Here is a 27,162-nt window from a genome sequence, read left to right as displayed (position 1 = left end):
GACAAGTACATAGTGTATGCAGATCCCCCCCCTCCACATAGCTGATTTATAAAGAGGACAAAGCTATCAACTGTCCACAGGCCTCCGACCTCACAGGAATCCCCAAAGCCTGAAGTTTACTTCATATCATTCACAATGACACAGTCAGCAAATAATCAGCTCATGTCTTAATATTGATACATAGACTATTTGATCTATTTGACTGCAAATGTTACATTTGCACATTATACTCTACTGGTTCTCAATTTCAAACATGTGTGAATCATCTTCATTGTCATCTGTTTTTCCTGTTTTTGGAAATTTAAAGGGGCTATTGTTTATACACATAGAGCCTTTACATATATATAACTAAACTCACAGATGGATTGCATAACGGGTCTACTGTGGCCCCTGGGCCAAAGTCTCTGTATGAGCTTCATAAAAAAATGCAAAATAAGCCTACAGACATAAATGACAACAAATACACAAAAAATAACTACAGTTGACAAGTGGCCACCATCAGACACAAACAGAATGCAAAGAGACAAAATCCTACCACTAATAGGCCGAGTGATTGCTAATGTTGTGCTAGCCTCATTTGGCAGTGGGGAGCTTGTGTATGTGCTCAGGGGTCCATTTGATCATAATCCACGGGTCCACAGCTGACCTAAACTGTTAACGGGCTCTTTATCGTCATCACACACATTGTACATGATACATATGATTTCTGTGTACAAACACTCACATATAAAACAAATCAGGAAATCGTGATCAGGTCCAAAATATAAATATGATTTTATTTCACAATCCTGAAAGAGATCAGCCATCCATAAAAGGAATGCTAAACGTAGTCTCTTCTCAAGTCTAAACTGGATATACTTTCAGCAACGTACAGTAATTCAGTTTCAAAATAAGCAAGATCATCCATTGTCTAAACACCATTAACAGTACAGTAAAAACAATATGGTTCACATACATATTTACACATTTTCTAATAATAAAGGTTTTTGTTTTCAGATTTTTGAATGCTGGTGCTAGTTGTTAGTTCCTCATTTATACAAAAATTCAGTGTGGACTGAGAATGTCCTCCACAGAAATCAATAGAAACATGTACAGCTGTAACTTTGTCATGAGGTGATCAAAGGTGTTGTTTTGAATTAGCTGGATTTAAAACAGTTTACATTCATTTTAGTTTGTGTCTGTTGTGATTTTGGAGAATTGCTGGGGGAGCTGGGTTATCTGTGGAAGACACTTGAATTCTCTACATGGATGTCTGCACAATACGTTGCTTTTTTTTTTTTTTTTTTACAGATATTTGAAACACATATTGGACAATGGTGAGATACTAATGCAGCTCAGTTTGCTGTCAGCCAGTAATCATCCAGAGAAATGATAAAAACACCCTTTGTATTGAATTAAAATAACAGATCAGTATGTGTTGAGTTTAAAAGAGCACCAAGCCATCACTGTTCAGTATATATCCAGGTTATGTCTATGCACGTACCTTGACATCTTGTCAGATTAGCACCAAAAGGAAGTCAAAGTGTGTAAAAGACCAAAATGTTTCTCACAGGAAATGTTACACCAGTGTTAGTGTGAAAAGGTTGTGCTGAAATTTCATTAATGAACTCTTAAAATGAAGAGCTTCTGTTTCATGGGTAAAACAATAACATAAAATCCTGACTCACCAGGACTTGACACTAACAACCTGATTCAGACCCTGTAAAAAAAGCTATTTGTAAACAAAGTCTTCACAAGGATCGAGCACCCGAAATCATCTTAGGCAATTATTTGAGTGGGATCTGATGTTTAAGTGGTTTTCCAACAAAAGCAGAGGTGGCAAAAGAAGAAACAAGTTCATTATTCAGCACTGGCTAATACAGTTTTGAATTCAAATCCAGAGTATGGACATAAAAACTGGCAATATTCTGTTGACATAGCTGACACTTTGTGATTTCTGTAAAAAAAAAAAAAAAATACAGAGGTCTCATTAGCACCATGAAGTATACAGTAAGTTTTTGAAATCCTATTATTACACTTGTGCATTATTAAAGACTTTTGAACTCCTTTTCCAGAACGTGAACCTACGTTAAGTGCCAATAATGATGAGCACCTTATTGTTGCAGCATTTAATGATTCCTCATTATGCAGAGTCTTGAATTTCCTAAGATATGTATGCAATTTTTATCAAATGAATGGAAATCTAATAAATGCAAAAATGTTCATGCTAAGCTGTCATATATGTCTCTATCTGTACATACATATTCAGGCCTATAGACTGGGACCTTTTTCAAGTTAAGTTTAGGAAAATTAAAAAAAAGTGCTTCTTAATATACACATCTGTGAAAAAAAGACAAACCATCCAGACGAGAAAATAAACAAAACATGAAAACAAAGAAGTACATTTCTTTCATGAACTGCCAACAGAGGCAGGAGAAGGAAAAGCACAATGCTACATGTGACAATCTGTAGTAAATATATGCACAATATTAGTCTTGGTTTCTATACTATGTGATGCAATGAGTTTGCGTAACAGAGGTTACAGTGAGAATGGCACCAATGAAAAAGCCAATGTGATTCAGCTTATGAAAAGAGAACAATTGGCTGAAATAAAGAGCATAGGTCCTACTGTAAAACATAAATTCTGAGCGTCAACACATAATGCAGGTTATAATAGAAATCTTGCAGTAAACAGGCTTATACCAGGAATTAAATAGAAATTGTTATGATCAGAATAAATAATCACATCTTTTTTTTTTGTTCTTAATTGTGTATATAAAACCAGTTTAAAAATGTCTTTAAAATGCTTCAAAGCACCATCTCTTTACGGTAAAAACCAACACCGAGACTCACAGTTAAAAAGCCCACGAACCTTGGTCCTCCTCATCCTTTTGAAGGCAAAGGCGAAGAAGGACAAAGTGAACAAGCAGATTTTAGAAGTGTAAAAATCCGAGTAGCAGTTCAAAGTTGATTGAGGTAAGGCAGAAGCACAGGATGCTGAGAGTTTTTTCTCTGTTTGTGTGTGTTTGTGTGTGTCTGTTTGTGTATCTAAAACATCTTGACTAAGTCCAGCGATTGTAGGGGCCTGTCACTTGGGTAAGAGCATAAGGGGACACGGTGATTACTCCATCTCTTGGAAGAGTCCATGCTTGACGTGTGGGAACATTCATCATTCTCCTTGTCTCCTCTGCCCCCTCCTCTTCCTCCTCCAGCTCCCCACCTCCAGCTCCTTTCCCATTCTGTTCTGGGCTCTCTCCCATTCTTAATCTCTCAGCCTCCTCCTCCCTTTCCCGTTCTCGTTTGGCCATTTTGGCATCCCACATAGCCATCCCGTGTCCTGGCTCGTTCAGAGACTTGTGCTGATAGAAGACCAGGGAGATGCGGGTTGGGTGGCTGCGATTTGGCTTGAGGATAGGAGTGGTGGCGTGGAGCTCCCGCCGTGCACACTCTATCAGGATGGAACCGTGTGAGGGTGCCACAGCAACTCCGCCTATATTGTTGTCGAGGAAGTTGTGCTCACTGTCGGACCACACCTCTTCCTGCTTCACTTCCTCTGGTTCACTTGAGGGAGCCTGAAGATCAAGGGGAAGAGGTGAAAGTGGAGGGAGGCCATGACCCCTGACCTCTGCTGCACCATCTCCTTCCACCCTGTGGTGTCCATTGAGCCTGCTGAAAAGGCCCTCAGAGGTAGGTCTGGGCGAGAAGGAGGAGGGAGGAGGAGCACTCCCACTGGGGGAGGGTCTGTGCAGAGGGGAGCAGTGCACCTTGTTGGGCTCAGTTTTAAAAGTACAGGGGTAGTCAGTGAGGGCATTATGTGGAGGTATATGTTCTGCCGGAACTCTCTGGTCACCAACTGCTGGAGAATAACCATTTACGGTATCACTCATTGTCTTAAAACTGAGAGCTGAGCCATTCTGTCCAAACTGGAGGCCAGACAGGCCATGGTGCTCAGGAGAGATGACCACCCTTTGTGGGCTCACCCCTACACCTGGAGCAGGGTGGCTGCTGCTACTCTGGCCATAAGTGCTCGACTGATTCCTGTCCAGTGGGTACCTTCCGACGCTGGCAGGTCTGGGTGGTAATTTGTATGAGCTGTAGCAACCCTGTGGTTCTGTTTTGGATAAAGGAAATAACATATTGTATCTTTAAACTCACTTAACCACACTTATGCGGTTATCAAAAAAACATTCATACTTTTGACGCCAATATTACTTAAAAAATAATTATAAAACAGATAAACATGACAACGACAACATGGCCAGAGACTCAGATTCGCTACCTTTGCTGGGGGTTTCACTTTTCACTTTTCCAGGAGTGAGTGGAGTCAGTCCAAGCTTCTTCTCCAGTCTCTCTGCTTGAGCCTTCAGACGAGCTTCTTGCCTTATCTTACGGGCTGATTTCACTGGTTCAGCCAGCAGACGCACCTGAGGATTGCAAAACAATCAACGATTTATATCTTTTTTAGATTTTTATATGTAAATGTATTTTTCCAACAAATGACTCAAACCAAATCAATGACTGGCTTACCTCTCTGGGAAAGGAAGACAGAACTTGCAAAGCACCACTTTGGATTTTGGCCCACTGGCCTTCAGCCTGACCAAACTCATCTCTGTCAGAGATCTTGTAAAGTGGCAGAACATGGAGCTGCTCATCTTCTGGTATGTTACGCACTTCACGGTTATCTTCCTTGGTTAGAGTGCAAACCTAAAAAAAGGGCATAGAAAAAGAAAACCCCACAAACTAGATACAATGACCTTTGAAATTGGTTGGGTGTGCATTTAGATACATGATTCAGAAGCAGACTGGATAATGTCACGGTTGTGGCTTGCTTACCACAGTGCTTCCATTATTCATGTTTTGTGTGTCTTTGTGAGCATGAGCACAGAAATCCACACAAGCTGTGACCCCAGAAAATGGACGACCCTCCTTCTTGCCCAGCCGACAGCCTCCGCCTGTCTGCTCATTTTCCACCTATGAGAAATGAGATAACAAGACAGAGTATGAATTAAATTAAGCTTTACCTAGCAATTAGAGTTAGATTATTATTATTGATGTGGCCGTTTAGTGTTTCATACCTGGTTTTGGAAAGCCTCAGGAGCAAGTTTTTTGTAGAGTGGTGCAAGGTCAGTGGCGAGATTCTGAAGGTTGTTCTCAACCTTCTCCTCCTGAAAGTAATAAACAGATTGAGGAGTTTTGGTGTGAATAGCTGCTCATTTATAGGATGTGGTCAGTTTAAACTGTTCTGCCTACAGGTGTGTCTGTCATATCAAACATTATCCACTGGGTGGCAAATGCTTGGCAGATCTGATCAACTATTGCAAGACTTTTTTTACAAATAAAATACAGAAAAGCAAAAGAACTTGTCTGATGCGATATCCTACACTAAAAAACAAAGCCAAACATAATAACAAGAAGCTAGTACTGACTATATACAAGATCACCTCTTATACCACTATAACCACGGGAGAACAAATAGCAGAGATTAATAGGATTTTGGAAGCTGACGACTCCCTCACCTGCTCCTTGTAGTCACCAAGCAGGCGAAACTTGCGGGGCACTTTGCTGCGTGCAAACTTACAGCCATTGAAGTACATACTCCAGGAGCAGCCAAATGAAAATGAAGCTCCGCAGGTGTCAGGGTCCAGACCCTGACACGCACACGTACGACTGTGGAGATAGAATAAGAGGAGAGAATAGGATGAAGCAAACTAAGTTCATGAGAAGCAGTGTAACTGCAAAACAAAGGAGAAGTTACTCACTCTTCATTGAGGGCACAACGACGGCTGGTGGGGGAGCCGTATTTAAAGAGGGTCTGAGTCAGGTCTTGGTAGAGGTGGTCCGCCATTGACCGAGGGATTCCCTCCCACGCCAGGATCAGGATTACCAACACTGCGGTGTCACAGTAGTGACCTGGCCTCCGGCGAACCAAACACAGCAGCTTCTCCTCTTCGCTGCCACGCCGGACCACCTGTCCGGCAATTGTGCGCACATACACGTAGAAAACAAGCACGTTACAACTGATGAATGACAACTCTGTAATGCTGACAGATCGATCAACCACATACCCATTTAGCTATTGGGCACCCCTGGGAGCTCCTTCCTTCCTTCCCAGTGTAAACAACAACCTCCACCCTTACTGCATTCCCTTTGGCACCATACCTGTGACATAAGCACAACATATGTAACAGAAAATATACATTTGTACTATTGACCACACACGCTGTAGAAATTCTTTGCTTCCCACTAGGTACATAGTGACAATACATAAATCCTTTAGCATCACTTTATTTATTCCCCATATAGCATTTACATGGAGTAATTTTATAGAGATATAATGGCTTGTCAAAAACTGTTATACATCAATCTGACCCACAAGTTAAGATTGATGAATATACAAATAGTGAATAATGTGTTTTACATTTACAGTAAAACACAGATGTAATAATATAAAATATTTCTTCTTAGGATAAATCAAAAGTGTTGACAAATAACCTACATTAATAAACACATATTGATTGTAATGCTTCTTGTAAATGCAAAGCTCAAACAAAGTAATATGAATAAATCTAATAATTGTGCCCACATCCTGTGATCATTAAAATGCACAGACTGTAGCCTGTTAATACTACTACTACATACCCCAGTCAATACTGTTAAGTGTACAAAATAATATTTAAATTACTTCAATTTGTTAAAACCTTTGTGGTTGAAAAAAGCCATTAACTGTAGAACTGAATATTTTCAGTTAAGAGAAGCTGTCAGATGGGCTGTGATGGACTTTGAGTTTTTTAAAACAGGCTGTCGTCTTGCTTTACAGGCCCCTCGTGTCAGCTCAAGGGGTTTCCTGTTTCAACATGCTGTGTGTGATGTGTGTACACATGAGTAGCTGAGGTAGAGTGTGCATGCGTTGAGCTTGCTCAGCAATGCTTACTTTTTAATGACAGACTCTGACAGGCTGTGACCCCACCCCATTCCACCAAGCCTGTGGTTGACTAGCTGTTTAGTAGTAAACACACCCACATATACACACAGAGTGTCAACAGAGTGGTAGAAGTCACTGTACCTGTTCTCCATCATTTCCCTCACTGCAGCAACACTAGGTCCTGCCCCAAGGTGAGTGTAGTAAGGCCCTTCCTCCTTCTCAATGATATGGTCTGTGGAAAAGAAAACATCTATTGGAAATCAAAGCATAACTTACTTGAATGACAAGTGTGAAAGACTAGACACCCTGAATACAATCTTGAAAAGGGACTTGAATTAATTAAATGTGATGGCCTATAAGATCAGGGGCCACCTGAGTGAACATTTCAAGACTAAATATATCAAAATGAGTCAACGAGGCTCCACAAAGCATCCAAGGCCTGCTCCAAATATGGAGAGAAATTTGGCCTTCTTTTGCTCGAACTGGCCTCTGAATTAGGACACAACTAGTGTGTGTGTTTGAGTCAGAAAAGTCAGTCAGTCGGTCTAAGTTGAAAGAATTACAGTGTTTCCCAAAAGCATTCAGGGTTGATTAAGTCAAGTGATTTCAATGCAGACTCTTGAGACTCACCCACACACTGACAGCATGGAAGATCTGTTAGTTTTTTGGAAGGTGTATTGAGTATGTTCTTGATAGGGGTATCCAGAAAATTCATGGGAGATTCCAGAAAGCTGTTGATGCTGTTTTTAGATGGTGTTGATTCTGCAGAGTGGCCCATATCTCCATTGGTATTTGTGGACAGGACAGTGACAGGCCCTGACCTCTCAAGCTTGTAGTAGCTTTGCTGGCTTGGAGGAGGAGACTGCCGAGTCTCAGAGAAGCCGTTAGTCAGACCATAGTGCCCAGTCGTGTGGCTAGGGTAAGCAGTGTTGGCTGGGCTGGTGTTTGGATCAGCACCATGCTGCAGCCCACTAAAGGGCTGAATTACCTGAGATAACAAATGACTTTCAGACTCCTGACATGGTCCTGTAGCATGATCATTGCATGGACTGTGCTGGTGGAGTGGACCATTTGAAAGGGACCATGGCTGGTTTTCTTGACCACAAGGATGGTTGGTCCTTGTGATAGCGTGTGCATTACTGTGATGGATGAGTTGCCTCCTTTCCTCCTGAGCCTCAGCCAAGGATCTCTTCAATTCAATTTGAGCCTGAGGAAGAAACAGGTTCCTCTTGTGCTGAAGGCCTGACTTCCCCTGTGGGACAATCTTCTGCCCTCTGCTCCTGTGGAGTGTCTCTCCATTTGGCATGTGTTTTGAAAGGGGGGTCCTGCGGTTCATTCTCTCATGCGGTCCATCACTTGTCTTCTTCTTCCTGGGCTTGGAGGGGGTAGTTTTTGTTTTTTTTATTAGGGTCTTTTTCTGACTGGGTGGTAGCTGGGAGTTGTAGTTATATTTGATGGCTGACACGGGTGTACCTTTGGGAGGGTTGTTCTCCGACTGCTGGTTGTGTCGGGACTGGATGATGAAGGCCAGGTCTGCCAGTTGAGCTGCCACCTCCTCCTCATCTCTGTTTCGCCTCTTTTTACCAACAACCCTGTCTCTGTCCTCCACAAACAGCTGCTCATGGTCTTTGTTGAACTTCATGTCACTGAGATCTTTATGGCTGCATTCAGACTTGATAATATGCGAACCAAGGCTCTGCTCTGTCCTTCTGCAAGGTGCTTTAATTCTGCCTGAGCTGGCCTCCAGGAGTTCCTGCTGAGACAGCTTTGTGTTAAAGCTTGACCCCCGTGAGCACTGGATGACATTCCCTTGTCTGGCCACCGGAGGGTGTATGACTGACATCTGGTGTAGTGGTGAGCTGATGACCGAGACTTTGTTGTAGCGGATAGCTGGGGTGGGTTTGGCTTCTTGCTGGGTTGTATTTGTATTGGAGGTTAACAATGGGGCAGCAGTAGAAATGGGATGTTTGCACTTACTTTCAGCTTCAGTGGGCCCTGGGGTGCTTTGAGGAATAGCTGCCAGTTGAGTCAAGGCCTCAATAGCAATAGCCTGATCAAAACTAAGATTCCTCCTCTGTGCCAAAGACTGCACGCTTGGTAGCAAGACATTTGAAGGAGGTTCACTTTTGATAGGCTGGGGAGTCCTTTGCAGGCAAATAGGAGTGCTTTTCTGACACAGGTCATTCATTAAGTCCTCCGGCTCTTTTTTGACAAAGTGCAAATCTGGTGGTTCTGTTTTGATGGAGCAAAAAATGGAAGAACACGAGCCGAAAAGTTTCTCCTCCAGTCCCTTCCTCTCTGTGACAGACAGACACACTACAGCCGCTAGTGTGGACAGTGGGTCCTCACAAACCTCGTCTTCATCACTCAGCTGGGTGGGGGCCTGCTCAGTAAACCACATCCATGGCTCCTCCAGTTTGATTTTCTTCAGTGGAACTGCCGTGTCACCTGCAGGAGTCTTAGGTCTGTTCTCAGAGCAGTCCTTAGGGATTGCAGCTATTATAGTCCTCTGAGGCTCCGATGCCATCATTGTCCTTTTAAATGCAGACTTTAGCTCAGAGGGTGACTCAGTGGTCACATTAGCACCATTAGGTTTTGTCTGGTTCTCAGCATAACCATTCTTTAAAGTTACAGAAGAGCAAAAATGTTGGTGAAGTGCAACGCCTGTCAGCTGAAGCCCGGGCTCTCTTTTAGTAAGTGCTGGCTGTCCGATTTGGTCCAAGGCCAGGTTGTGGGTGACTGAGTGGTTGATGGGGAGAGATTTGGTATGAGGTATGTGGCCTTCCTCCCCTTCATCCTCCTCTGCTTCCGTGTGGGTGTCATCCATCTGTGCCTTGCCTTTGCCATTTACCGACCCACTTTCTGGAACCACCTGAGACAGAGAGACAGAAAGAGAGAGAAACATGATGAGAGTGGTGACTCAACAGGCTCTGGCAGTGTTCGGTGATTCAGCTTGTTCTAAACAGTCACGGCACACAGCACCACAGATTGCTTCCCAGCATGTCACGAGCATCTGCTGCAGTCAAAGCTGTGGAAAATATTATGGCATGTGAAAACAAAGAATCTGCTTTCTATAAATCTTGCCGAAACAAATCTCTAAACAGAGTTAATAAAAAGTTAAACTATGTCCGTTCACAGTCAAAGCTTCAAACAGGACTACATTCCTGATTCCTGGATGAGCTGTGGAGTGTTGAGAGCCACAAACCCACAGGTCTGGAGTCACGCTCAGTTCATGATCGCGTCACCACCAGTGAGTCACAGAGGCCACGTGTGTGCTGTGCATGTAGATGTTGTGTTTCTATTTGTCTGACACGTTAACCTCGGAGTGATTAATTCACTAGTGTCTCATACAAATACAGTAAAACCTGACCTTTCAGCTTAAAAGGATTTTAACTGCAAGCAGAGCTAAAACCAGCCAAGGCTCCATGTATTGATTGTTTCCAAAAGCTAAGCTGAATACAAACTATTTTAGACTGTCATGAGTGCAAACAATCATAGCTGTAAGTCCACAAACAGAAAGGGAACTGATCTGGAAGGCAGTCTTTTTAATGCAGGATGCTTACATTTTATCTTATAAACTGAAAACAACACCAAAACAAACTCGTTCTCATTAAATTCCAGCTCTTACACAGTAGTTCTGCTACTGAATATGTAGAAGGCTCCTTACTTTTCATCATCTTGAGTGAGCACATGATCAACTGAAGTCAATTCAAGCAGCTTTCTATTTTAGGAATTAACCCTGCATCACGTTCAGAACTAAAGCCTTCAGCGATGCAAAACTGCTTTAAAAAATGTTGCAGCGTGACCGAGTTAAAAAACACTGCATCATGTGCCAACACTCAGCTGACAAAGGGATCTTAAACTTGTTTGCAGGAGCTGGGGGGTGTGTGTGCATTACTGTGGGCTGTGTGTCCTGTGTGTTTATGATTATGTGTGTGTGTGTGTGTGTGTGATTACATGAGACATCTCATTTCCCACTAATGAACTAGAGCAACAGCAGGGGATCAGGAGATATGTTCTTTATCACCATTTATCTGGCATGAACACCCATTGAACTCCATCACTGCCACTGTTTTAGCGCACTTCGCATCAGGAGATGTGAACTCCAACCTGACACATCAGGAGTAAGCAGCAGCAGTACTGGGAATATAAATACAGACTTGTATGAATGCACAGACCAACCAGAGTTCATCACTTACACGTGTTCTTTGTTCTATTTCCATTACACATTGAACTAATGTAGATTACACTGATATACAATTAACTAGATCATTTTAATTTACTGTATTTTTACTAAATAGTAAAAACAATATTATTTGTGTGGGTGGCCAAACCATCGGGAGCATCTTTTAAAGGCAACCTGTGAAAAACTTGTAAACTGCTGTCCATGTACCACTGTAATTCAATAAATAATAAAGTGCTGTAACTGCACAATCAAAACAATCCACAAAGTTTTAACACTGCTAAATATGTCAGCTGGTAAAGTGGTTGAGAGACATTCTAGATAAAATGATAACAGAAGAGCAAAAGCAGACTTTCTTACTGAGGAAGCTAAAACAGTCCCGTGTGCTCATCGACCCCTGATCCATTTCACACTTGCTTTTCATGATCAATAAAACATTGAGATCAGATAGGATTAATATGACTGAGCTGACTGATGACTCTCCACTTATCTCTCTCTGATCCTTCAACCTTTCTCCCCAGTCCACTGTGCTCTTCATGTCAGGACTGTGCCTCACAACTAGAAACACGCTACTGATGCAATAGAAGGCTGGAGCAAAGGCTGAGGCAAAAACAAAGCAGCCAGTGCAACAGTGTGAGATACTCGGTCTGAGCAGCATGTGGAAATGGGTCACTGCAACGTTCAAATGGGTAAGGGCAGGAAAAAGAGGGAAGGGATGGGAAGCGAGAAGAGAGGTGGGGGGAAAAGGCAGTGTGCCTGTCACAATAAACTGCTTTCAATGACAAAGAAGCACTGGCTGCTTTCCAGCACTGCACCAGACAGACACACGTGTGTCCCTGGGTGTGTGTGTGTGTGTGTGTGTGTGCTCTTGCCTGACTGTGCATTCATTTGTGTTCTAGAGGTGACATCAAAGCACAGCCGCTGTTTCTAATTATGTTACATTTAGCCTTGTGATAACAAAACGCCTAATGCAGGATGTAAATGCAGAGTCATGTGCTCTCATTTAGCCACGGGGTCTCTGGGGAGAGCCGGCTGTGCAGCGTCTTGGGGGCCGTGTCTTTGTGTTGTGCTTCTCGTGTCCACCTCAGGGACTCTAAAGTCACTCACGGTACTGTGCTGTTTCACACACAAACACTGTTTTCCTCTGTTTGTGTTGTACGCTTCTCACTGCTGCGTCTGTCAAAGCTTTAAAAAAAAAAAAAAAATCAACAAAACATACATTACAAAGAGCAGCCAAGGGTGACTGCTTTGTGCTCATACCCACATTTAGAGACCTGTTCTGGCAACAACAGGTATGACTGCCACTTGAATTCTAACAACTCTCTCTCAAGAGATTGCTGCTGTGTGTGTGTCTATTCTTCATTCAAGACTCCAACATTCACATATACAGCACATAAAACATGCTCACATACATGCAAACACGCCTACTCTGACCCAAATTCACGGGTAACTTTCAGCTGTGTTTGTCTTGTTCACTTTTGTGCAGAAATTCTACATCGTTAGGGTCTTCACCTCACAAGCCTTTTAGAGTGAAACAGAAAAAGCCTGCTTCCTTCCTGCGTCAGAGTGTAAGTGCTGTTTTATGTGTGTTTCTCTCAACACGTGAGAATTTCCTTCATTCATTGAGAGGAGCGCGCTTCCTGTCTGCGCTGTGAGTTTTAAGTCACGTCGTCGGCACACAGGACACACTACATTAAAAGAATAACATTGACAAAGGAGGGCTTTTGGGTGCCAGTAAACCTAATGAACTTGAAAACCAGAGCCTCGCAGTACACCAGCATGAATCAGAGCTTAATCAACTATAAAATTACACAGACTAGGGCAACATCAGAAACACAGGGACCTATTCCGCAAACCGCACAATAATAGTACCATTACTACCGCCGCCAAACAAGTGAAGGTTGCCAAATTACAAGTTACGATCCAAGGTTTACACGAACTCTACTTCTCTGGTAAGCAGTCGGGAGAACAGCAGGTGCAGAAATGTGGTTGTCCACAATGCTGCAAGTAAGAAAAAGGGGAAGCAAAGGGACTCTTCACAATACCAAAGCACGATATGGCTAAAAAAGATATGCAACAGGAAAAGAGAAATGACACTTTAGTACCGTTAGAACTGTCTTCTTTGTTGCAGACTATACTGTCACATCCTTGACATCCAAGACAAACACTCACAGCCAGAAACACAGATCCTCCGTGACTGAGTTGAAATAATACCAACATCAGTGCTCCAATCAGATAAATCCAATGTGGCAGAGAGTGACACAACGGAAGATAACCTCTTGATGAGCTCTACTATAGATAATCCATCTGCAGCAAAACAATAGACCCCAGGGTATATGGGTGAACACTTCGATTGCCTTTACCTTGTCTGTCCTCAGAACCCTTCCAGTTTAGGCAGCATATCCCTAAAAGGTATTGGTGGCCATCTTGCTTTGCCTTCCTTCAGCCTCAAAGGAAAACGCTGGCTACTGTAGCCGTGTGCGGGGCAAGCTCCTGGGTGTCATGACTAGGGCGACTGTCAGCCAGTGTAGCAAAGCGCTGCTACAGCACTCAGCACACTCAGCGCACACACACAGACATATAGACGCACACAATGTGGGATGCCTTCGTAGACACAGACAGAGTCTCATCAGCCAATGGCATGAGGACCTTAGCGGCTTGTAAATTATCTTCCATGCCTAGACTCTCCTAAACAAAGGATCCCCTATGTGGGCTTTTTACTCCAGCCCTACGCACATGGATTGGAGGGAAGCTGTGGAATGGATATTGCACACATGCTGGATCAGGATCAGATGAAAACAACCACAACTGCTGAGATACAATATTAACCCCTGATGCAGCTCAACAACACCCATCTTAATGTATTAGTTGATGGCCAGTAGATCTTAATGTACAACCAATGCAAGACCAATACAAGTCTCATATCATTAAACCTCCCACTCTCCTGCTTGTTGTCACTTTACATCAACTTAAACAATGTCAGCTATTATATTATAAGGACACTTATAATACTATGCAATACTATGTCTGTCCCAGCAGACATAGTATTAAGCATGTTATATTATGCCATACATTTTAAAAAATTACAAGGTGTCATGTGTATAACAGCGTAATTATCTGCAGCACCTCTAACCTCTAATTCCCACGTAATCTAGCAGGAAAGATGACGTTCACAGCACCCATACTCTTGGTTCGCTCACTGTCTCAACAACTATTTGTCTCATTCCCTCATCTATCTCCAAGGCGTCTTTCTGTTTCTGAATGATTCCCTGAGGAAAAGTTGTGGTTTGAGAAAAAAGCCAAAGACAAAGAGAAAAAAAAATGAGAGGGTGAAGTACTCGCCCTATTTTAAAGACAACCATGGAGCCAAGATTACGAGGTCACACCAGGACACGGAAACACGAAGGCAGCTTGAGCCAGTGCCTTTTGGTAACACTCTAGTAACCAACCTCAGTCGTGTGTTTGACTGTGGAAGCAGAGAGCATGTAGCTTAATCCACTCGCAGCTATGAAAGCTTTGTCATGGTGTGCGGGTCTTAATCGTGCAATAAAAATACAAACATCAGGACAAAAAAATGCACATGCAGGTAATGCAGTCATACTGACAGATTTTGCATTAATCCATTTCAAAATTTACGTTAGTCCTCAAATCAATGAAAGCTGAAGATAAATAAAAGGCATGTGTCATTTAATAAACATTTCAACATGACATTTAACTACAAATCTTTTAAAAGCTGTGGTGCAATTTTTTGAAAAGCGTACTTAATAGTTGTGTTCTCTGGCTTTGCAAAGCTGCTTTTATCAGACTATCAAGTTCAACAGTGTCAGTCAGTTAGCTGCTTATAACTTATCACTGCCAAACATGTGGCTTCATGCATACAGACGTGGACGAAATTATTGGCACCCTTCCCTTAACGAAAGAAAAACCCCACAAAAGACAGTGAAATAACTTGAAACTGACAAAAGTAATAATAAATACGAATGTACTAAAAATTAACTCGTGGAAATCAGACCTTTTGAGTTGTGGTTTAATAGAAGTTCTTAAAAAAACAAACTAATGAAACTGGCCTGGACAAAAATGATGGCACCCTCAAAGAAGATGTTAAATAATATCACCTCAGGGATGTGTTAAACTAAAAAAGTGTGTCCTGTAATTAGCATCACAGGTCTTCGAATAATCAGTCAGTCTGTCTATTTGAAGGGTGAAAAGTGTTCATTGCGCTGTTTGGTGTGTACCACACTGAACATGGAGAAAGCTAAGGACAGAGTTGCCTCAGGAGATTAAAAAAAGATAGATAAACATGTTAAAGGTAGGTTAAAGGCACATGTTAAAGATTAAGTCCACAGGACTGTAGCCAACCTCTGAGGACGTGACCGCAAGAAGACAGTCGATCACAAATTGAAGATACAGATAATACGAATGGTAACTAAAGATCCCAGAGCAACTTCCAAAGACAAAAAAGGTGAACTCAAAGGTCCAGGTACATCAGTGTCAGATCACACCATCACTCAGTGTTCTTCACTGTTGAAATCAAAAAGCGTAGAAAAAAAATAGAAAAAGGTTTTGACAAACCATAAAGCTTCTGGGAGAATGTCCTTTGGACAGATGAGACAAAACCTTTCTGCAAGTCATATCAGCTCCATGTTCACAGATGCAAAAATGGAGCATACAAAGAAAAGAACACAGTACCTACTAAGACACGGGGGAGACTCAGAAAACTTGGTCTTTGTCACAGGTCATGGATCCTCCAACAGAATAAAAACCCAAAACACAGCTAAAAACACGCAAGTGGCCTTCTACGAGTCCTGATCTAAATCCTATTGAAAATCTGTGGAAGGAGCTGAAACATGCAGTCTGATGAAGGTACCCTTCAACCCAGATACAGGTGGAGCCGTTTGCTCGTGAGGAGTGAAAATACCTGCCGACAGGTGCAGAAGTCTCATTGAGAGTTACAGAAATCGCTTGATTACAGTGATTGCCTCAAAAGGTTGTGAAACAAAATATTAAGTTACGGGGACCATCATTTCTGTCCAGGCCTTTGTGGGTTTTTCTTTCTTTAAGGGAAGGGTGCCAATAATTTCCTCCACGTCTGTATGTAATCTCATGGAAAACACTTTAAAAAACACTGCCTTGGAACAACGCTGATCAGTGAATGTCTTTAAGTATTTATTCACGGTGGTGGCTACTGACTGGAATTATTTTTCTTTCGCTATTTAGATTTATTTTGTAGAGTGGATACCTTCAAAGATATCATTTTCTTTTGGTGAGCAAGTAGGTGATGAGTTAGTGCAGATCTTTAAATGCACAACTTGCATGAAAAGCAAATAATAGTCCACATTAGTCATTTTCCCAAACAGTTTGCAGACACACTGTAAAACAAACACAAAGGCAGACTAAACACATTATATGTACACAAGGCATGTGTGTGGTGCGCTGGAGAAAACTTTATGCCCACAAAATAATATTTCTCAAGCACTGTCAGAAACAGAAAACATCAGTATAACAACTGTTACTCTCAGATGTTGGATCTCAGTGGATTAGTGGCTACATGTGGACATATGGTAGCTTTTTAATGCTTAACTCTGTATTGGACACAAAGTATAGACATCTGAAAACACTATGTGTACGCACTTGAGGACATTTCATCAACATTTACATGCTGCTGAAATATGCATTAGTCAGTAATTTACAGCTATAAATCAAGAATCATTTTCCTGACTAACAGTAAAACGTGCACTGGATCCAACACTTCACATGGCATGTTTATGATGTTAACCAACCAATGTCCATGTGTATCAAATTGGTTAAACTCTTATCAGAGTTATTATCAACAAGATATTTTCACATTTATTGTGACAAATAGGGCTGAGCCATTCTCTGAAAAGGCAAGTTAAACATTTATTAAGACTGTTAAACAGGCTACACAAACCTAAACAATAAACAAGCCTGTGTAAGATGTACACCTACCAACTGCTAACAGGCCAAATATAATGTTGTTTCATGTAATATTTGTGTGGCACAGTACATGTCTATTTACAAAAGTATAACATTTACTGTACAGTGGCGCCCAGGCTTCAAACCATTCCTCCTCTTGCATTCAGTCCATTCCTTCATTCAAAAATACTCCTCATGTCCTAACAATATTCCGCTGCACCCTTCATTTCCAGGTTTTTATGAGCCCCATATGTTTGTTCCCTTAACCAAGCTGCCCAGCTCTTGTTAGGATTGAATAGACTGGACATTAATCACCCTACAGTACATGAGCAAGCAGGCGAGGTAAAGAAAGTCATTCTGCACCACAGTTGTAAACTATCTCTGACACATCTGGAGGCTGACCCACTGGAGACCGGCCCAGTGATGGAACTGTGCCAAACGCAACTGTTGCCAACAGTTGTCATTGCTGCCATTACTGCCAGTGCTAATGTAAACTTGTTTCTCATTTGCATGGGAAAGCTACAGATCTTTGATGAAAGGCAGCGGTTTGAGGGAGTTTCTCTCCTTCTTTCTTGTTTCCTTAAGTTGTGACTTTCTACCTCTCGTTCAGTGAAAGGTCAGGTGGATACTGCGAGTGTCAGATGAGGGAAAAAGCATGTGTGTGTGAGTGTGTGGGGGTGAGGAGGGGTGTTGGAGGTGCTGAAGTGAGCGGTAGCAACCATGGGAAAATGAAAAAAGCATGACTCTATGCTCGGACCTGTCCCCGCGCTGCACATCCAGTCCACACACGCCCAAGCCCTCACAAAATCACACTCACTCAAACACCTCTTAGTGCAGGTCAAAGCTCAAAACCCCACCCAAACAAATGTTTAGAGACTATGAATAAGCTTTATGCAAACCCCGACTATAGCATCTGGTTTCTGTAAAGCCAGTCTAAAGCTGTAAGAGAGCTGGCTCGCCTTGAGAAGAACCTTGAAACCATAAAGTCTGTGTTACCTGAGAAGAGGCAGCGTTATGGCTCATTCAGCAGACCCTAGAGGCTCCTCACATATCACTGTATTCATTTTTCCAAAAGAACATCTGTGGAGTCTCACATACAACATGCACACACACACTAATGCATGTGTATAGCTTTCATATATCCTGTATGGCTAATGTGTAACCCACGGGTGAGGCTATATTAAGGACACAATGGAGTCGGATTCAAGAATTCATTTCACACACATAAACACACTGTGTTATGTAACGTACTACAAGCCCACTCTTGAAAGGACATGTGCACCATTCAACACCACACCCTAAAACCCACATGTACTCAATTTAAGGACACTAGTGGTTGGTCAGCACAAATGAACAGCAGGTCACTCCAACTCTCACACCTCCAACCAATGCAAGAGAGCAGGGCATTCACAAAATATCCTCTTTAATCTTGTATGTGCTTTGTCTCTTCGTCTGTACCTGCTGATTTCAGTTAGTAGACATAAGACAAATGTTTGTGCAAACACACACTCGAAGTTCTTTGGTGTTACATTTTGGTGCAAGTGTGGCTAAATATGGAAATAAGTGTTCCACCTTGTGAAGGATAGAGAGAGAGGGGTGACTGGGTCCATCCAGTTTGTGTAAACACTGACAGACATGCACACACACTGACCCAAATATACACACAAACACTATGCAGGCAGAGGAGAATGGGGGCCCCAGATCCTCTTACAATAGGGCAAGAAAAAGGCTTTCTTAAGTTTGTGCTGGTGCAACATGCTGAGTAAGCATTTTGCTCAAGCCCAAATGCTGTAAGCCATATGACTGCACATGACCCACGTGCACACACCAAAATATGCATACATTTCTGCAGACAGATCCATGCAAACTCCAGCGGTGCATTAAAAAGTATCTGTACTGTACAGCTGCAGACAGTGCTGAGAGCATAATGAATGATGCAGGTGTATAAGCTATATGCTAAATTAGGCAAGTCAGGTTGATGCATGAATAAGCTCTGGTTTCTCCAGAAGGAGGCCATTGTGTGCCCTTGGTAGGATTTGAGTGGCATTTCTTTTGGGGGGCAAAGTGAGGATTTCTTTTCACCCAGACAAACCAAGTGGCACGACTTCAAAGCATATCCAGGGACTTAGAAACTTACAACAGTCAGGACACACACACAAACTCACACATGCTAAAAAGCAAAGAGGGCTCACAAGTGAAGCTTTAATGGTGTCAACATTTAACTTTACAAATATCCTCCTCAATTATATACATTACACAGACTTAACACACACATGCACACTAGCATGTGAGCACAACACACTCTGCTCGGTCATGAGTTGGCTCTGTTAAAATGTTGGCAGTGTCTCTGACATTTCACGAATCGCTACTTCTGCCCCCTTCTGTCCCACACGTTTACGTAATGAAGAGGAAAAAAAAAGCCAGTGTGGATGTGCAGCTGTCCTTCAGCTCGCTGCCAGAGTGCCCACATGGATATGTGGGGGTGAAAGGAGATGATTTCTCTTTCCGTGACACATAGATTAGAGTCACACACACCAAACTTAGCCTTAGTGTTGGAGCATTTCTGTCTCACTGCACGTTTTGGCATGTTTACTAAAAATTGTGTACATGTTATTAGGTTTTCTACCTTCTAGGGAGCCAGTTGTTTAATTTCACTTCAGTAAAATATGGTAATACCACTACTCATTATGTGCACTTTCAAAATTGTAGATGTTGCAGCATATTATTACTGTGCAGTGACTCAAATTTATCTGCACTTGTGATTTCATTTATGATGTTAAATGAAAGGTACAAATGAAGTGCCAAGTTAGTAATATTATAAGATAATATTATAATATTATAAGATAATATTACTCAGACGGCAATGCTAGTGACTGATAATATTCAAAAATGTCCCTACATTTTATTGGTTTTATACATATTTATATACAAACAAGTATGATTCACTGTATCCTGTATGTAACACTATTACCAGATAAATAAAAAAGCAGCCCAATCCTTGCTGACACAATATAAACAATTGCACTTACCTGACTTCCAGAGATAATGCAGGTTATTTTGCCTTGTTTAAGGGGTTTATCGTTTGCAGTCTAAACCTGCTGCTGACCCACTATAAGCAGGAGAATCTGAGTAGTCTAATCTAATTACCTGGAAGCAGGTTACTGAGTTCAAAGCTTTAAAACCACAGTAGTGTGTGTGCCCAGTGGTTATCTCTTCTAATTCCTGTAATGGTACTGAGAATACTTCATCAGACAACTGCGGCAGGTTAAAGGTCAACACCAGACAATGGGGTCACCATGGAAACCGTCTGAAGACCTCCAGTGCTGTGTGTGAGAGGGGAAGAGTACGCAGCGACAGTATTTTGCTGCATGGTAAACAGAACAATGCTTGTGCAAGCACACATACAGCCAAATGCATGGGCATTTCCCTTTAACACAAACACACATGTAAGAATCATTGACATGCAGACAGACACACACAGTTTTGAATATCTGCTGTGATGCCAAAGCAAATAGTCACTGCTGGGTGCTGGAGGTTGCCTGTCCTCCCTACTAGAGTGCTGTCTGAGCGATTGGCAAGTGCTTTCCTGATACACGTGTTATCTCAGCTGAGCTGAAAAAAAAGAGGAGTGGAAGAAGCGCAGGATATAAATCAGTTTGCAGGAGCAGCATGGGCCAGATGACTGGAAGCATGCAATTTACTACACATAAAAAAGTTTTGTGTCCACCTGCAGCTGCACTGTACTGAGTTGAAAGCTTGCTTTGCTATGTAATTATGGTTGCACCTTAAACTCACCTAAAATGCACCTCGCCAGGTGAATGGTCTTGATAAATGCTGAGAGTGAGCAGCACTCACAGAAAATACTCTATGTGAGTAATTCTTTATTGCATGTGTCCAAAAACAAATAAATACACATATACTATAACATAAACCTTAAGTGAGATGAACATTAAGTCTTACAACTACAGTGTGATGAACATAAAAGTTAACCGGTACAAATAAGACACATTGTAGAGCAGTCTAACCCACTATTATGGAAAGCGCTATATCAAAGCGGTACAATGTGAATAATTGGAGCTGTGAAAATCTATCTTTGAGTTTGATTGTAGAAGGTAACTGAGCTGTCAGCACAGACTGAGGGTTAACTGCTCACACAACAGGTCAATTCTTCAAATGCTGCTGATCATGGTTATGTTATTGTCAGTCCCTAAAAAAAACAATTCAGTTATGCAGCCTAGAGCTCCAAACAAGTCAGGACTGTTTCAGTCAAATTTGCTCTACAAATACAGGAGTCCTTGCACTCTATGAACTCTTCTATACCGTTTCTTGTCTTTTTCTCTATTGGATAGTGTGTGTCTGTGTATGTATGTCATATATGTAGGTCCAAGCTTTGTCCTCACTGCCCAATACAAGGTGAGGCCACGAGAGGGCCATCCAGCGTGAGTGAAAACAAACACACACGCCAAACATTTTTTAGTTTATATTTCAGTTATATTTCATATACACAATAACTATACTGCTGAATGTGTGGTGTGGTACATTTTGTATCTAATGTTTAAAGATATCACAGCCACACCAGTGGCTTATTACGGTAAAACAAGGCACAGAATCCACATGCCAATACATGAACTCCTCTTTGGCCTCTGCCCCTTTTTTGCACAATATCATGCAGTAAGAAACATTCGTTGGAAGGGCGTGTGAGCTTGATGAGCAAGACTGGCCAGTAGGTTTGTTAACATATTACATTGCTCACAGACGTACACCCGTGTACACTACAGTGTGTTTTCTTGAGTTTTACATTTAAACCCCACTTTGCTTTACCTGTTCTCTATCTTGGATTAAGTAAAAGATAAAGTAAAGGATTTGACCTACAACATAATGATAACATCAGTCCTGACAGTTCTAGCTTGCAGCACCAGGTATATGATCCACCCCCGCAGTCGTGCAGAATCAAAACCGGTTGTCAAAGCATAAACACAGCTATTACTATATAAACTGTACATATACATTAGGCCAATGTGGGGTCAGCAACTGCTTGAATGAGAGTAGATGTGCAGCTCTATCAACACATATATTGTCTAACATCAAAAGTTAAAACTACATAATATAAATGTGTCACACACTGAAGCACATTTCAGGGAATTCCAAATAATGCATTAAAATACATGGACCACTCTAATACACAGTAACCGTGCACAAAGGTCCTCACTGCTTGTACTACAGGTGTTATATAATCAGGTTGAATGGTTTTAACAGAAGAAAAAGACTTAACAGAACAATATGTGTGTAAGCCAGAAACCAAAACAGTGGGGAAAGGTACCTTTTGTCTGTAATCTTTGGAGGTAAATACTCGATTTGTCTCTTTTGCTGCTAAATTCACTGTGTTCACTAGCTACATGCTAACTGTGCCTGCCTGCCATTTGTTGCTGAGCAGGCAGTGTGCAGCGGATTAAGTGAAAATTGTAACGTCACAGCCCGACGAGCTAAACAATACGCCAGAACTCACAATACTGCTCTATAACGTGCAGGGATCTTCAGATTTAGGGTTTTATTCTCTGTAGGTTCATCACTGTATTATTAAGTATTGTTTATAGCTGCTTTATAAATGTACTTCAAAGAGCGAGAGGAAAATAGTCTTCTCTAAAGCAGTGTCCTCAGTGTTACATTGTCTTACTTGGTTTTCTCCTAAAATATGCACTGGGAATGCTTTTCTGTGCCACTGTGCGAAAACATCCGGTTCAGATTGGCTTTAATTATATACCCATCCACGCACACAAGGATGCACATACACACTGTCACCATGTGTAAAATACCTTATTATCTTGCTAGTGCCATGGAGCACATACAAACACACACACACACAGACACAGGAACAGGAACAATCACATGCTGAGCTTCTGTTGGTCACATGTCACTGCCTTCCTGTCTAACACAGAACACTTCAGTCGCACATGCGTTCACACCTGATCTCTTTTCTCCAAGCGTGCGCACACACAGCAGCACTTCCACTTTTACCGCTCAGCGCATTCCCCAACACATTACAGGAAGACACCAAAAAGTTGGGTCGGCAGTGTCTGTTGAAACCAACCGAGGAAAAATTCACAATGTGAAAGTGAAACTTTCTGTTTCAGCTGTCTGGCTCATTCAGTTTGCCCTTTGCTGCTACCAGTGGGCGCCTGGGAAACCTCTGAAATCAAAAGCAACGCTGCCAGAGCCGTGAAGTTGCTTCAGATCAGCTGTTTGGAGATGCAAAAAGAAGCACTAGTACATTCCCATCCAAACTGTCTAAAATGACTTCTGTGAGAATAAAAAGCTGACAGCAGAAAAATGAGCAAGGTGCTGCTATTTATTAAAATTAAAATGCACTCTTTAGTAAAATATATATAAACCTTACCTGTGCAGCAGAGGCGGGAAGCGGAGATGAAGGTTTTCTCCTCTTCAGCTCCATGCACTTCCTCAGCTTACAGATCTGGTGGCCAGTCCTGCGGTTGAGGCAACAGCTGCACTGGCCACAGTTGATCTTCATCAGACATGGCTCACATTTCCCACACCTGCTTCGCTTCTTCCTCTCCTTCTTCTGTGCTTTCGGAGCAGTCCAGGAGGGCAGGCCGGCCCCCTCTTGCCCCCAGGATCTGTGTAGAGTAGAAGGGCTGGTCTCTCGATACCCAGCCTCTGATTCAGTCTCAAAAGAAAAAGAGGAGCGAGTGCTTTCAGAGCTGCAGGAGAAAGTGGTGCTACTGTCCAGAGAGGGAGTGGAGATCTTTGGCACTGAATCCACCTCTACCAGTCCTACCACACTGCTGTTCGCACTGAGGTCTGGGTCACACTCAGCTGCAGGGGCATCTTTGCTCAACTGAGGAACTAACGACAACGAAAGAGAAGGTGCGTCTTTCTGGATGTGGCGCTCCTGTGGCTCTCGACTGGATTCAACATCTTTGGTCTGCCTCTCTGTTTGTGGGTAAGCTCGACTTTCTCCCTGACAAGAAGGGATCCCCAGGCTTTGCAGTAGGTGTGGCTCCCCCTCGCTTGAATCCCTCAAGCTCCTAGACTTGAATGCGTCACTATGAACAATAACAGGCGTATTTCTCTTCACTAGTACAGTCTGCAGCTTTAGGGCAGTTTCAGGGACAGCTGAGGACCCTGGGATTTGAAGTTTAGCACCATGAATGGTAGGTTGCATGTCCATCTGACCCTGGCTCAGAAACCCTAGTTCTGACTGTGAGGTGGAGGGGGCTTTGGTGGGGTTTGAGGTAGCTGTGTTGGAGACTGGCAGCACATTTACAGGTGATTCTGACTGTGCTGTCATACCATTGTTAGAGTGAGGAAGATTTAAAAGAGAGGCTGGGGTGACAGGCTGGGTGTCAGCAGGACTGATGGAAACACCATTCTCCTTTTCCTTATTCCCTCTCTCTTCATCCTCATGATTCCTCACCCTCTCGACAATCTCTTCCATCCTCTCCACTGTGTCATTTCTTCTCTCAAGGGCTTTATCTGCCTCTAAACTCTCGCTTCTCTCATGATCTATCTCCTTGTTTCTCTCAGTGACAGCTATCGCTCTTTCATCTGTCTTGCTCTCTTTCAAATCCAACATGTTAACTTCTTTGTGAGGGACAGCACACACGTCACCTTGCACACCGTGACTCCCACAATGATCAAGCTTATTTTCAAGCACAGATGAACTGTCTTCTTCCTCGACGCTGCCCTGCACCCCTGTTGAGCTAATACTCGTTAGTGCACAGGGCCCGAGGGGGCTATCTTTATTTCTGTCGCTGCAGAGTTTTAACTGTCCATCATCACAATCAATGGTCCCAGTCACACACCTCAGGTCATCTTCACTGTTCTGGGTGACAGTCTTTCTGTCTTGCTGGCTTGAAGTACTGCCACAGCTGTGCTGCTCACAGTCTTCCAGTGTGTCGTTACATGGTGGTAAATCTGCTTTAAGGGGGCTGCCCTCTTTAGCATCGTCGGCTCCCACATTTTGATCTTTGATACTTGCAGGAACTTCGAAATCAGTTTTTAGAGAAACTGGAAGGATTCCTTCAACATGACAGGGGTCCAATTTCTCACTTTCCACGTTGGGAGGTGAACAGGTGATGCTGGTGCTTGAGGGAGGGTTCCTTGTCTTCCCGTGTTGTGATGCTTCTCTTCTCTCTGTGCTCCCTCTGCTCTTTCTCCTTCCACTGCACGGTTCAACAGGCTGGCAAGGAGTAACAGACACCCGGGGCGACTTCCTTCGTCCTAACAGTTCTTGTAATTCTCCACAGTGAGCAGGCAATTTGCTCAGGTTTCTAAGTCTTGAAGATCCTGATGCATTCAGGGCATGGTTACCCCTGTCTGTGGACCTCCCAGGACCCTGATCTGCAGATCCTCTTCCACGTGGGCTTCGACCTGACTGTGCTTGCGCCCTGGTTGTTGACCTTTTGGGTTCTGCAGGTGTCTTCTGTGGCCTCTCTGCTGCTCTTTTTCTAGGTTTATTGGAGTTAAGGGTTTGCCTCTTGGTGCTGATCACTTTCTGCACATTTCTTCTCTGAGCAGGTGTCTGTCTCCTGGTGGGTTTGGTAGTAGCAGGCATGGCTGGGGGTGTGGAGAGGAGAATTTCTGGCAGCCAGCATGGGAGCCCGATGAATGTCTATCTTTTGCTCGGCACTGTTTATTTTTTTCCTTTCAAAATGTTTCTTCTTTAGTGTTTATTGTTGATCTGTGAAATGTGAGGCTTTTGCTATTTTGTAGTAATTGCAGTGCATGTCCTACAAAGACATAAAACAGGAAGAAAACATTTAAAATACAAATGGCCTCAGCACCATTACATGCATCAAACTATGAGGGCGATACACATATGGAAAACATAAGTCACAATGTGATGAGTGACAACATGATAGTATGAAAGCCTTTAGGTGGAATCTATAAAATGCTTTTTCTGCAGAAAAATACACTTATGCCTTTCCTGAAATAGATAAAAGAAAACCCAGTGCATCAATGTGTAGCAAATGTGCCATAAAATCCCCACATACAAACAAAAAGCAAAGACTTCCTGAGTGAAAACATGACTTGAACAGTTTAAAGGCCAGACACGTTTAGGAGTGGGCTCTGGCCGGAGGTCGGATCCTGTTTTCGTCTTTCTGACTGCCGGAAGAGGGGGTTATTACGGTTATTACGGTGTAAAAAACGCATTCAACCTCGCTGTTTATTATTTTGCACTTGACCTCTGTCATTGTATATGTAAACCTTAGCGCCTCCCGGAAACCTTCGCTTTATACACGTTGTTTCTGTTGCCCGCAAGGTTTTATTTCCACGTTTACGGCTGAAATGCTTTACATACCAGAGAGAGAGAGACAGTTGCACTGGCTGAGCTGCTAATAATACTCCGCTCCAGCGAGACGGCGAGACCTCGCATCGGTTTCCTTTCTTCGGCAAATATAGACTGCTGGCAAGTTTAATCCTCTCACGACGCTGACGCACGGACATGACACAAGCACCGACGGGAACACACAAAGAGGAGTTTGCACAAAAAAAAAAAAAAAACAAATTCAAAAAACGTGCACGACACCCGTTAAAATGCAATTCCCTCTTATGTCAAGCCATTCAGGGCAGCCCCGCTCGCTCTCCCTCCACCAGACGCAGCCCACGGTCTCCGCTGGGCCAGAAGCTCGTCGTCTGGGCTCAGGGGGACGGGTGGACACGAAAACCCGGGATGGAGCCGGGCTCACGTCGGTCCCCGCAGCTCCCAGCCCCGTGTGCAAGGGCTCAAAAAGGACCGCAGCGTGCGGCGTTAAGTCCATCTGAGAGGGATAATCAACTAATCTTTGATTTAAGTTAATGTTTGCACGCAGACTAGAGGTCATAGTGTTGTGTCTGGTTTATGACGTTGCTGCTTCTGCATGCATTACATACATTTTATGTCTAAATGGAAAGTTTTGCACTCCTCTGAATTTGTGCGATTTGATGCGACCTCTCTTTTTTGGATAAGACTATCCCAGGTGAATGTCCCATTATTCTGTGTAGTAGTGGTGTAGAAAAAAGGCCAAATAAACAAATACACAAGGGAACATTAAATTCATTTCATAAATACAGTTAATGCAAACGCAGCAATACCATTTGTTTAATGCACAAATACTAAAAGAGACAGAAATTATGTGAAAATTGT

At 42.7% G+C, this 27,162-nt stretch overlaps 1 protein-coding gene across 1 annotated transcript; it reads right to left on the bottom strand.

Annotated features, from left to right (window-relative positions):
* Positions 1-1,268: 1,268 nt before the first annotated feature.
* On the bottom strand, positions 1,269-26,670 carry tet1 (tet methylcytosine dioxygenase 1). Its single transcript, XM_026354560.1, has 12 exons — positions 26,338-26,670; positions 23,413-25,765; positions 7,532-9,773; positions 7,043-7,133; positions 6,045-6,138; positions 5,739-5,947; positions 5,496-5,646; positions 5,055-5,144; positions 4,813-4,950; positions 4,507-4,683; positions 4,259-4,403; positions 1,269-4,090 (listed from the first exon to the last, which is right to left on the bottom strand). Exons 2-12 carry the CDS (start codon positions 25,588-25,590, stop codon positions 3,042-3,044), a joined length of 6,564 nt encoding a protein of 2,187 aa, XP_026210345.1. The 5' UTR covers positions 25,591-25,765; positions 26,338-26,670; the 3' UTR covers positions 1,269-3,041.
* Positions 26,671-27,162: the final 492 nt, after the last annotated feature.

This window comes from Anabas testudineus, chromosome 15, assembly GCF_900324465.2.
Source record: "Anabas testudineus chromosome 15, fAnaTes1.2, whole genome shotgun sequence".
NCBI lineage: Eukaryota > Metazoa > Chordata > Actinopteri > Anabantiformes > Anabantidae > Anabas > Anabas testudineus.
Note: the sequence above shows the minus strand (reverse complement) of the source record. Positions and strands in the feature narration are given on the sequence as shown.

Coding starts and splice junctions, on each gene's coding strand:
- tet1 (XM_026354560.1), bottom strand. CDS start 25,590: ATGCCTGCTACTACCAAACCCACCAGGAGACAGACACCTGCTCAGAGA. Junction 5,647..5,738: donor CGTTGTGCCCTCAATGAAGA/GTGAGTAACTTC, acceptor CTATCTCCACAG/TCGTACGTGTGCGTGTCAGG. Junction 4,404..4,506: donor TGTCTTCCTTTCCCAGAGAG/GTAAGCCAGTCA, acceptor TGCAATCCTCAG/GTGCGTCTGCTGGCTGAACC.